The 13,973-nt window shown below is 38.1% G+C and overlaps 1 protein-coding gene across 1 annotated transcript; it reads left to right on the top strand.

The window, feature by feature from the left end:
- The first annotated feature begins 3,799 nt into the window (after positions 1-3,799).
- LOC139942939 (uncharacterized) lies at positions 3,800-13,305 on the top strand. The gene is made up of 2 exons (XM_071939767.1): positions 3,800-3,948; positions 9,511-13,305. Exon 2 carries the CDS (start codon positions 9,531-9,533, stop codon positions 11,478-11,480), a length of 1,950 nt encoding a protein of 649 aa, XP_071795868.1. The 5' UTR covers positions 3,800-3,948; positions 9,511-9,530; the 3' UTR covers positions 11,481-13,305.
- Positions 13,306-13,973: the final 668 nt, after the last annotated feature.

Raw genomic sequence — 13,973 nt, 5'->3', positions numbered from 1 at the left:
TAAAAAACACAAAGTCTCAATGACCATGTTGACTTGGAACTAGACTAACAATTTTCTAAGTAGGCGCTACGATTTTTGAGTCCCAAAATACAGTCACTGCCCATGTTCAGAAAGCCACAGTAAAAATAATGTATGTGTACACAGTGCAAAACTGCAAGTTCATGTACACAAACTAAAAGAAAACCAGTGGCAACATAAATAGTGGCAACGTACTTACTGCTAAGTGAAACAAACAAACAAACAAACAAACAAACAAACAGACAGACAGACAGACAGACAGACAGACAGACAGACAGACAGACAGACAGACAGACAGACAGACAGACAAGCAGGCAGGCAGGCAGGCAGGCAGGCAGGCAGGCAGGCAGGCAGGCAGGCAGGCAGGCAGGCAGGCAGGCAGGCAGGCAGGCAGGCAGGCAGGCAGGCAGGCAGGCAGACAGACAGACAGACAGACAGACAGACAGACAGACAGACAAACAAACACTACACATAAGACAATTTAAAAACAAGGACAGTTTGTTAAAAGTAAAGTTCAACCTGAAGTTGCACAACAATTAGATGGCATGCAATATTTCTTCGCCCAACGAGTAATACTTTTTGCAGGAACCCTGCTCAAAAGTTGGGCATGATTTAATTTGGCATATTTAAATTAAAATTCAACTTAAATTTGCATAAATGACATGTCATGCAATGTTGTTTGCCCACTAGTATTACTTTTGCAGGAACCCTACTCATGATGGGTTGGGCATGATGGTTGTTGACATTGCCCAACTTTTATTTAAAAAATATCGCTCTCAAACATTGGGTAATACGCATACTACAATAGCCCAACTATTGGTAGAAACCAGGCCTTTACACTTGAACGTTAGTCTGTTAAACGTTGCTCAAAATTTGGATAGTCAGGCTTAAAGGAACACGTTTCCTTGGATCGGTCGAGTTGGTCTTTGAAAAGCGTTTGAAACCGTTTTTTTTTTATAAAATGCATATGGGTAGAAAGATGTTGTAAAAGAAGAATACAAATGATCCACACAAACGTGCCTCGAAATTGCACGGTTTTCCTTTTACCTCGTCGACTAACACGGTCGGCCATTTATGGGAGTCAAATTTTTGACTCCCATTCAACAAACAAACAAGAAAAAAACGACACACCATATTTTTAAGAACCAATTTGCAAAAAAAAAAAAATTGTTTTGACTTGTAAATTTAATCTTACTTTACCCCTACGCCTAGGGCAGGCTAGGCCTATTCGACTCACGAGTTAACTGTCAGTGTCACACACACGATGTGATGTAGTGTGAACCAAGTTTAACGTTTTTATTTCTAAATAATAGCATACGATCTTGTCATCTCCATTGTCCTGATTGTTATTATTCATTGTGAGTATTACCTGAGAATGTCTGCTACAGCTCGTCGAGCCCCCATTGATGAATATTCCCTTCAAGCATGTAAAGCGTGTTGCACTCCGCCATGATGATCAAAGGTTCAAAGGTTCTCCATATAAATATGCGCGAACATGACATCGTGACTGTAGCCCTGACGTCACACTTAGATGACAGGGGACCAGTCTAGTCTGTTGATTGTTGGTGATTTAGCGTACTCAATCATGTCAAAGTAACCAACTGGTGGGCTTATGGCTGATTTTATACCCAACATCTAGTAAGCCGATTGAAGCAAGCACTATGTACACTTTTGTTGTGTAAAGATTACCAAACTTTAATGACTCAATTTCGTACGAACATTGGCCAAGCCTTACCTTACCCAACAGAAAAGTTTACCATTAAATGTAATTAAAAATTACCAAAATATGTTGAAATAGTTTTACCTAACACCCTGTTACCCATTTGTTTTTACAGTGTACTAAACGCGCATTCATGAATGGGAAAAAAAGAGGAGTGACTCGTTCTTAAACGTCCGTTTAAAACCTTGCAGGTCGTTGCACTAAAGGCCATCACACGGCAATTCGACCCTGCCGGTTTTAAACGGCAGTGTAAAAAACCGTCGATGCCCTTGTTTTGACCGGATATAGCGGATTATTGTAGTTGTGGTAATTTGTTGGGTATAGATTCACATTATTGGATGATGTGTTATTGAGAGTGTAGCGTTACAAATAGTTCTGAGTTTAAATTATCCCGAGGTCGAATACTAATAAAATGTTTTATAATGAAAATGTCTGATTTCAATTGACTGGAAAGTTTGTGGCTCAAGTCTAAATCACGGACGATGTTGTGTAAGGATCTTTCCAGTACGTGATTGGTCAGTTTGAAACTGTAGGTTAGTATATTAGTGGGACAGTATATAAATATGTTACCTACGTAATTAGTTTTCCTATATGATCTATGTTCATAATAAGGGAATTTCTGGACAATTGGTGGTTTCAGACTTACCAGGTTAATGAACATGAATGTCATAAAATTGTGCTGTAAAAACCTCACGATTTTAGCATGCGTGAGGGCGCCGAAAAGTTGCTCTCGCGTGCAGTTTAGACTTGGTTAAAATATGATGGTGAGTTTTTCCCCAATCAAAGTTAACTTATTGATTAATCTCATTATGTTTCGACAAACCCAGTCTGTAATTGTTTATTAAAATTGATATAGATTGTTATTCATTCATACTATTGTGTAGTTATCGTGTATTTCCAGCCAAAACCAGTCCCGAATTTCTAGTTGTCGGAAACATACGTCATTTTCATATGTGAATCAAATATGGGAATAATTTATTGTCGCCCTTTACAATTATCTGCCAATCGCTCTTATTAGTTGTTTTGCATTATTAATTTCATAATCCCTATATTTTCTTAAATAAATGAATGAATCTTACTACATCCACCTACTGAACTACATGTAAATGCCAAGCCATCATACTAAGTGATCCAATTAGCCTGAATTCTACCAATCAACCGTTCCTGATTTACCTTCCTGATTATACTGAACTGATTCAACTCTGATTAAATAACAATCATCAAATAAGACAAAAAGCTGACTCCGTTGCTTATTTGTTCATTTACTATGAACTACAAACACGGCAGGACTGTGCTTATATTATCGCAAGTCAAGTGTAAACAGTTTTTGCATAACAACAATGCTGTATACGAACACCCAGTCTTTTGTCCATTTCAGGGAATGTCATGGTCATGCATACAGTTCATGATGTTGTGATGTGTGACGTATTCTGTTTTGTTGTTAGTCTTTCCAATGATGCAGGCCGTATTTGCCTCTCCATTCTCTAATTTATTGTATTTTTGGTGACTGAAAATATTTTACTTTTATTGAGGGCAATCTTTAATATACTGTAAAACACTTCGATTGTTAAAAGAGGCGTGGATTTCACAATGAGTTAAGACTAGCCATACGTTTTTAGTATCTCCTAAGACTAGTCCTAAGTTTGGACTAGTCCTAACTTTTTGTGAAATCGACCCCTGATTTGTTGATAGAGGCGATAACATGACATTAAACAATCATCATCTGATTGTTTTCGTACGTTGTTCAATACCAAATACGGAAGTACATGTTTGTATAGTACACTTGCATCGTTTTGCATATGGTTTATGTTGGGATCAAATGTTAAATTGACTGTCGAATCAGTTGATGTCAAATGGAAACATTATCACGCACTACCAATCCTGGTACCATTGGACGCTACAAATATTAGTGTGTTTTTCCAGTTGCGCATGAGTGTTTATCCAAACATGTAAGCCTACGCACTGTACTTTCATATGCAAATAGGGTTTGCAATTGGGTTTTTCCAGCGGTGTGAAACTACCATTGTGCAAGGGCGTTTACCCGATACATGCACTGTATAATTATGTAAAAGTGGGGTTTGCTAAAGACAGGAACTGTTGTTGTGCCATGCCAATGTCATTTTGTCTTTTGTTTGCCGGCTATCAGTGAGTTAAGCAAAGAAGATCAACTGTACGAAGTGTGGTAATTAAAGTAACATCTACAGCTACAGGTAAGACTGTGTTTCACTAGGGTCTTTGCTGTCGTAAATGACAGCTCGGACATTGTGAACTATGTAATCATGATTCAGTGCATAAGAACCAGTATTGTGTTAATAATAAGTATAGGCCTACATGCACTTGTAATTTAAAACCCGTTCTGACGAGTTGTATGATGGCTACGGGGAAGGGAAGTTATTGATGTTGAAGCATGTTTTGCTTGTTTTTAGGACACTCAAACGTTGACACGTATAATAATAATAGTATTTTTATTTATTTATTTATTTTTTTTTTTTGGGGGTGGGGGCTTATCATCCTTGCTCGAAGCTAAGAGCTGAATTGCGAAGGACACGGCTACAACGTGTTCGAGAAGCAGGCATGCAAGGGCGCCTCTGGCTGCCAGCCACATCAAGCCATTATGAACACGGAGCACAGCCAATATCGAATTTGATTTTTCCCAAGGGAATCGAACCGGGGTCACCTTGGTGAGAGGCGAGCGCTTTCCGCACAAGCCAACCATGCCACCCATGTGCATATATACTGCCACACTACCCTTAATGTGGTTCTGGTCATTCTTGGCCACAACCTGCATGGTCGATGAAACGAATGATCAAGGCAACATTCCCAAATCGAAATTTAGATAAAGGCTATACCAGATTGACCCTAAAAACAAACAACGCTGACTCAGGTATGTGTAAATAATGGATGCAATTTTACTGTGGAAACAATAACAGTTTAAGACTGGGTTGCTGTAAAAGTCAAATAAGAGGTGGCAGACTTTTAAAAATGGATTTCGTTTATACTTTGCACAAGTGAAGGCCATCAACCAACGTGTAAAAAAAACATACTTTTTTCATATACACCTTCGTTGCCATGGCAGCGGTCAAAAGTATAAAATTACCATATTTCACCAAATTTAGCACTATTCATTTGTACAAATTACCGAAAGATGAGGGCGTCACTGTGTGAAAACCAAATAGTGGACCTACCTCTCAGCTGGATATGGTAAATATAGATCCTAAATCTTTCAAAAAATGCATTTGACAAAAGTACAGTTAATTGTGAATGGAAGATTACATTATTTCAAAAATGGGTGTTTTGAGGAAAAGTCAACTTTGGAAATAGACTGGGTTGCTAAAGTTGTCAGAAGTCCCAAAGAAGCATACTTAGCAAAGTTTTGCCTCTAGGCGTGACAGATAAGATACTGGTCTGTAAGAATTTCCAAATTTGTTGGGGGATATTTGCTGTACTGGGGAGCAGTGCTGCCACAAACTTCGTGCTTTTGGGGGAAAAACTAGCCTTGCTCCAGGCAGTCGAATTATTCACTCCGAAAAAAGACCGCCGCTGTATAAAACCCCACCCGTATTCACTGTGCGGAACATCGCACGACGCCCCGTCCCGTACACTATCCGCATAGGGAGCTCCGCATGCGGTAAGTGGTACGAGTGCGGATGGCTTGTGTGCACAGTAGTCGTACGATGTGACAGTGTGTATACGGGTGAGTCATGCGGTGTGATGATACGGACCACGCACAGGGTATACGGGTGGGTTTACAGCGGCGTCTTTTCGGAGCGAATAATGCGACTGCCTCGAGCAAGGCTAGGGAAAAACCGGTGTTTATTATTCAAATTGTGTAAAACAAAGTATATTATTTTGTTTTAAGGGATCTTGTTTACTCTTTGCACATGTTAATTCTTTCAACCAAACTTTGGTTGCCATGGCAACGGTTATGAATCAGAAAATTTCCATGTTTGACCTTATTTAGCTATTTTCGTAAAAACAAGTTGAGAGCTTTACTGTGTAAAGACTAAATTATATGATCTGCCTCTCAGCTGAGTATGGTAAATATACACCCTTGGTCTTTCAAAAAATGCACCTGACACAGGTGACAGTTAATTGTGAACGGGACAATCCATTATTTCAAAACGGGGTGTTTTGAACAAAGGTCAATTTGGGAAATAGAGGGGGTTGCTAAGTTTGTCAGAAGTGCGAAAGTAGCATATTTAGGAAAGTTTTGCTACCTGGCTTGAAAGATAAGATACTGGTCTGTAGGAATTTCGAAAAAATGTTTTGGTATTTGTTGAACTGGGGAGCAGTGTTGCCAGAAACTTCATGCTTAAACAAAATGTATTTTGCAAATTTCATAATCATATGAAAAAATAATGCTCTTTAATTACTTTTTACAAGCTGAAAAATAATTTTAATTGAAAAAAAAACAGGCACACGATATAGCAAAGCGACTTACAACTGTGTATAAATATAACTTCCAACTGTATAAATCTGCATCACAAAGACATTCTGTTGTACATGTTTGTGGTCATTTACGTTTGGCTATAGCAGCTACAATCAACAACAACATCTTCCTTTTTCTTGACAAATGGACGTTCACAGGTCTTCGTTTGAACGTCAAACATTTCTAACACGTCCTTAACGCAGCGCACAGGCATCACATAATCCGTGACTGTACAATTAATGGTTACGAAAATCAATTAATTCCCAAGTTCCTTAAAGACACTAGACACTATTGGTAACTGTCAAAGACAAGTCTTCTCACTTGGTGTATCTCAACATATGCATAATATCAAATTCGTGGAAAATTACTTCTTTCTCGAAAACAATGAGGGAAATTTCTCACACTGTTTGATACCATCAACCTCTCCCCATTAATCGTTACCAAGTAAGGTTTTGTGCAATAATTATTTTGAGTAATTACCAATAGTGTTCACTGCCTTTAATGGAACATAGCCGGATAACACTTTACCAGCCGAATTAGCTTGGGGTTAGTCTTCGAACTATACACTGTATACCATTGAGAGTTTATTTTAAGTTGCTTTGCTTTATTGTATCCTGTTTTTTGGTTCAATCAACTCCATTGTTCAGCATGTAAGAAATGTCATTTTAGAGAATTATTTTGTTCTTGTTTTTGCAAATATTACCATGTTTGAGACAGTGTCACTACATGACACAGTTGCCCATTAATCTGTGCTCCCCAGACATGAAACACAAATAATCGCCAAATCACAACCAAAATATTCTCTGTAGGAAATTGAAGGCACTACAAACTGTCCTACTATTAATGATGTGCAATGGGAATTTTCAAAAGGAAATTTCAACAAAGGAGACGCTGTTCACGGCGCTTTGTAATGCATTGTCAACACAATTTGATATGCTTGGGGGCTGGGCGAGGATGGGGGGTTATAAAAAAACAAAACTTAGGTCATTCAAAATATTCTTGGTCAATGTTGGGTACTCCACAAGGCTACTTTTTCTCAAACGTTTTCTATCAAATCGGAAGAACCAATGTTGGCCCAAAATACAACCGAAAGGACAACATTTTGAGACCCCTGGCAAACTGTCATTTTGACGGCCAAAAACCGGGTAAAAATGCTGATTTTGCAATTATTTTTTTTAAGACATGCGCTTATGCTGTTCTAAAAATAGCATAAGGGTAAAAGTTAAAGCAATAATTGTTTATCTCAAGGACGACTCGTTGTATTGTTGTGAAAGGTTTAAAAACGAAATGCGCATTGGCTGGGTGGAGTTGCAGTATGCTAAAATACAGTTCTTTCAGACACAAAATTTGCCAAAAATTGCCAAAACACAAAATGAGCTGTTACCATGACAACGGGCTATGTGGTGATTTCAAAAGTTTATTTGTTTTAAAGGAAGTGGACACTATTGGTAATTTTCAAAGACTAGCCTTCACAGTATCTCAACATATGCATAAAATAACAAACCTGTGAAAATTTAAGCTCAGTCGGTCATCGAATTTGCGAGATAATAATGAAAGAAAAACACCCTTGTCACACGAAGTTGTGTGCGTGTTTAGATGGTTGATTTCGAGACATCAAGTTCTAAACTTGAGGTCTCAAAATCAAATTCGTGGACAATTACTCCTGTTTCGAAAACTGTGGCACTTCAGAGGGAGCCGTTTCTCACAATGTTTTATACCATCAACCTCTCCCCATTACTCGTCACCAAGAAATGTTTCATGCTAATAATTATTTTGAGTAATTACAAATAGTGTCCACTGCCTTTAATGCACCTCAAAGCCCTTCCACCAATAAGGTATTTAAAAAAAATAAAAAAAAATAATAATATTAATACCTTAAAATAATGTAAATTGTTTTGTCATTTATTGCGTTGTTCCCCTGCCAAAGTGCTAACTTTCCGGCAAAACTGTGTTCACGCACTTAGAATACCAAAACATGTTATTGTATGTAGGTCGGTACCTTATCTTCCAACTATAAAAGTGTCATAATCCACAAAGTGCAAATTTCGGACTTATGGCCCAATTCAATATCCCTATTTTTCGCTAAAAGAAAATACGAAAAAAATAAATATTTGAAATAGTGGTTTGATCCAAAGTTGAACGCAAACTTAATTTGTAAATCATTTCCTGAAAGAGTAAACATGGTTGTGCAATATGTTTGAAAGAAAAACTTCAACCTTTCCCCCTTTAGACGTACCAGTGTTTTAAATTCACCTTTATTTCAACACTTTAAAAAGCTACAAAATTTGCAAATTTGCTCAAAATCTTATTTTGGCCGTAACCATGGCAACCAATGTCTGATATACACTTTAGATTTGTTAAATTTCTTTGTACTGTTTAATTCTCACAATTTTTTATTTTTTTTCTTCTCAAAAAGAGTATGGAATAAACGTGTATTGAATTGAATCAGTATTTTAATTTGGTACTGACAGACACATTTTTCATGTTATGCGTTCCAATGGTAAATTATTCTCCCTCCGTGGATATAACAGCTACATATCTTAGGCAATAATCATAAACAATACCATATTTTGAAATGAAATGTGTACATGTAGTTGAATAGACTTATCCAAACTAGGAGTAAAAAAATAAAAAAATGACCTACATTTTCCAAACGTATACAATCCATTCAAAGAGGCAAACAATATTGTTAGCAACTATTTGGACGACAAAATTACCGATCCACTGTACTGAAAGTGGTATGTTGATATATTTTTGAGAGCAACGTCGGCGGAACGCTTTGAAGAATGTGGACAATTGTTTTCTCCCATTTGCAAAGCATAGATTTATATATAGGCAGACATGCTATGTTGGGTTCGCAAAGTAGATCAAGAAATAATGGTAACAATATCGAATTAATTATACATATCAAACTTACATAATAAAATAAGACAGTTTGTTAATTTTTGGGGGTTTGATGATGGAATTTAATTCAACGATTTATTGTATCATACAATGAAAGTTTGTTTTTGTTTTGTTTCACCAGTGTTTTTTTATTTCTTCACCCGCTGTAGGTACATTAAAAACAAAAAAGTTTTTTTTAGCCTTAAAATAGATGGAATTTCTTTCCACAAACATGTTAGTATCTGTTATTGCAGTTTATTGCCACACGGGCAGGCAATTTGCTAAATAATGTCGGCTAAAAAACAGGATTGGTTGGTGTTTTCAAATGGCGTCCGCTCTCCAGTCATTATAACATATATCACTGCTCTACACCTAGTAAGTCTGCTGCCACCAAGTGTCCAAAAGTCATTGACTGGATGATTTAATGAAAATGAAACATTTGTTTGTATTCGTATAACAGGACAGCCCAGTCTCACCAAGATGGCCGAAGCTGCACTTCACACTGAGACCACTTGCAAGATTAGACATGTACACATCGAATGCCCAATCTGCTTGGCTCGGTTCATCGATCCGAAAATCCTGGACTGCCAGCACAGCTTCTGCCTAAAATGTCTTCAGGAACTTGTAGACAAACAGGATCCAAAGACGGACTTCATCACTTGCCCAGTGTGTAGAGAGAAAACTTCAATCCCAGATAAGGGACCATCGGCTCTTCTCAACTGCTTTCTCTTGAGCTCGCTTATTGATGACGTCATCAATCCGGATGGTCCCGGAGAGGACATTAGGCCTAACCCTCTTGTATCGATTTGCGAAAGATGCGACGAAGGTCTTGAAGCCGTCTCACGGTGTATTGACTGTGATGCGAAATGTTGCAAGATTTGTTTGGAATACCACGACAAAATAAAATTGAACAGGCATCATCGAGTCGTTAATGCAGCCGGGTCGTCAAATGAAGGATCCAGAGACCAGAAACGAACTTGCTCTCCAAAATGCCGGAAACACACTGACCAGGAACTTTGTTTTTACTGTGAAACGTGTGATTTACTCGTGTGTCCTAAATGTGCGGTGCTCGATCACCGATCGTCAGACCACAACCTTTCTGAAATCAATGATTCCATTCGATCGTATCGTCTAGCTGTTGAAGAGGCTTTGATGAAGTTTGATGAATGTCGCAAGCAATTTCAAAAAGTGGATAACTCTATCAAACACTCACAGCATAGATTACAGCTCATGGTCGACCGGGCTCTTCGAGATATTGTGGCCAAGGAGAAAGAGGAAGTTGCAAAAATCAGGAAAGCATCTCGCCTCTTTCAAGACAGAATAACTCAAATCGGTCAAGAAAGAGGTGAGGAATTTGGCAGCATACAGATCAGCAATAGCGATAAGATGAGCCGTGCAGAGCAGATCGTAGCTTCAGTCAACGACTTGATGCAACATGCTGATGACTTTGAGCTGATGGACCTCAAGCCAAAGGTTATGCACAACTTGACATTCCACAATGAGCTCAAGTTTCAAACAGTGCAGCATAGCAAGTCATTCATCGGGTTCAAAGGTCATGATGTCGTCACTGATGCGGATATCGGTGAAATACTAGATGAAGAGAAGTGGGAGTTGAAGACAGAGTTTAGTGATGACGAGACAGTTGATGGGGAGTTCAAAGGGACAGCGAATGCTGCTTGTTTTAGCAACGGTGACATTGTCGTTGCTGATGCACTAAGACATGTATTGCTCACATTTACATCCGAGGGTAATTTCAAATCTAAAGGTGTGCAAAGTAGAACACAAGATGGACAACTAGAAGACCCTGCCGGCGTTGCGGTGACCTTTGATGACCTGCTTCTGGTTCCTGACGGACAGGATGTAAAGGTTTATGATAGCGAACTGCGATATATTCGACAGTTCAGACCCTCACGGAATCAAGTCGAGGGGCAGTCAAAGAGTTTACTCGCTGGTATTGCTGTTGACAAGAAAGATCGTATTGCATTGTATGACTGTGAGAGAAAGGTAATATCTCTTCATAACAAGGATGGATCCACCATTTCCACAATACATCATGATGCTATTGGCGACATCGGCAGTCCAAGCTTTCTATCTGTTAACAGCAAGGAACGACTGATCTTTACAAACCCCTATGAGATGAAACTAGTTTGTCTGGATTTCATGGGAAACGAGGTTTTCAATATCAGCATCTCGTATGACGGCAAACCTGTAAAGCCTAATGGAGTGTGTTGTGATGATGCTGGGGATATATATGTATCTATTCTTGACGATACGGAGGGAACCGGTCAGATACATCACTACGACGCATCAGGTGGGCACATCGGCTGTGTAGGTCGTGGCTTGCTCTTTCCTATAGGCATGACTTTTTCTCCGACCGGTGGCCTCATCGTGGCTGATAAACACTCGGTTAAGATCTTGCATCGCGTGTGAGTGTCGATGACGTTATGGTCGTAAAATGTACAATTATTATTGGTGATAAGGTAATTTGCAACTTCTAAAGTTTAACACTCATAGTTAATCTTCATAAACCTCAAGAATGCGAATAATCTGCCACATGGACAAAACATTACTTTTTTTTTACAACGTACCGATCACTTAATGGTAATTGTCAGAGACCAATCTTCTCATTTGGTGTATCTCAACATATAAATAAAATAACCCACCTTTAAGCCTTTAATACAAATGTTGTGTTCTATTTTCGCAAATGAATACTATTTTCGCTGTGGCGGTTATATCAATTGGGTCATATTCGATCTCATGTCATTTCAAGCCAGAAGTAATTCTTAACCCGGTTACCCAAACGAAAAGGGGTGGTGAATACCATTCAGAGATATTGCTCTTTTAGCAGAAATATACATAACATTACTATTAATCATAATATCATTATCAAAAGTACTAAAGTTTCCTGAGTTTTAAAAATATCCACTCAGAATGCAAACATACAATACTAGGAGTAGACAACGGTTCATGTAAGAACCGTAACCAATAAATCTGATAAACCACTTTGATATTCTTGTCATAAAATCGAAGTATGAACACGAGATACTGGAAAGGTTGTAGGGATTCGAAAACCGACAGTTGGATGATGGTATCAGTTTGGTCTCGAATTTCTCAAGAGTGAACTGTAGGAAAAGCGTATTGTCAAAATGATCTGAAAGGGGTTGCTTGTAACTGCGGACTCCTACGTTTCTTTTGAATCAATACAACTTAACAACGTACGAAGGCCCATTTATTTTATTTTATTGTTTCTTTTTCTTATTTTGAAAATTGAAAATGCAACCTTAGGGGTGAGTACTATTTATCTGTAAGAGTAAATTATAAAACCATTCTTTACAAAATAAAAACAATTCTGCAAACAGTTTTAACTTCAGACATTCCATTTAAAGCAGTACAACATATGCTAGGGCGCAGTCGACAAATATTACGATAAACACGATTTAGTTAAAAAAAAAAAAAAAAAAAAAAAAAACAGAAAACTTTAACCTACAAAGTATTAGCTTCAATTTTTAATATCCGTACCAGCTTGTACGCTTTTGTAAACTCTGGTAACTCTATTCTAATAAAAATAGTTTGTTAAAGTTTGTTACGGATTTCATTTTAAAATTATTTACTCAGTCGATGATCAATGTAACTTGAACATTTGTTTTTGTTACCAAGAAAAATTCGGTTAACTATTTAATAGTTAACCGAATTTTTTCCCGTCTGTGTTCGTGGCAGATGGTGTTGTTGTTTACCGTTATACAATTATTAATCTTTAATAAACTTTTGTAAACTAAAGCTTTTGTAAATATTGCTTGGAAATGCGGCTCAACCAAAAGTTAGCAGGAATCAAATCGTGGACTATGCAAGTTAGGCCTACATGGTGATTGGGCATGCCACAGTATAGTCTGGTGAGCATTTTTGGGGGCGTTGCTACTTTTATTGGTTATTCATAAATACCTCACACAGTTTCGCTTTACCTAATGGTGGAGAGCGCGTCACGTGGGTTGCTTAAACGGTTGATAATAACCAGCTGGAGCTGTTTATAACCGGTTGTTTTCGGATACTACACGCTAGTATTGATGCACGACGTTTCTCGTTACGGCTCATGCAGGCGCTGTTGGTGAGTTGACCGCGCTTTGTGTGAAAGGAACACGAAAAACGTCTTGCACCAAGACTGAACGCGCACAGATGCATATCCGAAAACTGTCTCGAATGCTTATCCGAAAACAGATTTTCTTACTTCATTAACAAAAACAGGCATGAATGGGAAGAAAAGAGTGACTCGTTAAACAGCCGTGCGATAAAAGCCCTCGCATTCGGCTCGGGCCTTTATCGCACGTCAACGACCCTGCCGGTTTTAAACGCCAGTTTAATAGCTCGTCGCTACCATTTTAATTCCTTGAAAATAACCACACGCAATTACCTTACTTTGGTATCAGTTGTTTTTTTAAAACTCACCATTTCCCATTGATTAATATCATGGCTAAACAGAAAGACACTTTGAATTGTATCATTATTCATTATGTTGGAATTGTCACGTGATGAGTGAAATTGTTTGTTTACTGAAGTAACTGATGCTATCATTCTTTAAAGACAGCGGACACTATCGGTAATTGTCAAAGACCACTCCTCTCACTTAGTGTATCTAAACACATGCATAAAACAACAAACCTGTGAACATTTGAACTCAATTGGTCGTCTAAATTGTGAGATATGAAATAAATAAAAAAACACCCTTGTCACACGAAGTTGTGTGCTTTATATGCTTGATTTCGAGACCGCAAACTCTACACTTGAGGTCTTTAAATCAAATTCGTTGAAAATAACTTCTTTCTCGAAAACTACCTCACTTAAGAGGGAGCCGTTACTTACAATGTTGTATACTATCAACCTCTCCCCATTTCTCGTTACCAAGTGAGGTTTTATGCTGATAATTATTTT

Source organism: Asterias amurensis, chromosome 10, assembly GCF_032118995.1.
Source record: "Asterias amurensis chromosome 10, ASM3211899v1".
In the NCBI taxonomy this organism is placed as follows: domain Eukaryota; kingdom Metazoa; phylum Echinodermata; class Asteroidea; order Forcipulatida; family Asteriidae; genus Asterias; species Asterias amurensis.
Note: the sequence above shows the minus strand (reverse complement) of the source record. Positions and strands in the feature narration are given on the sequence as shown.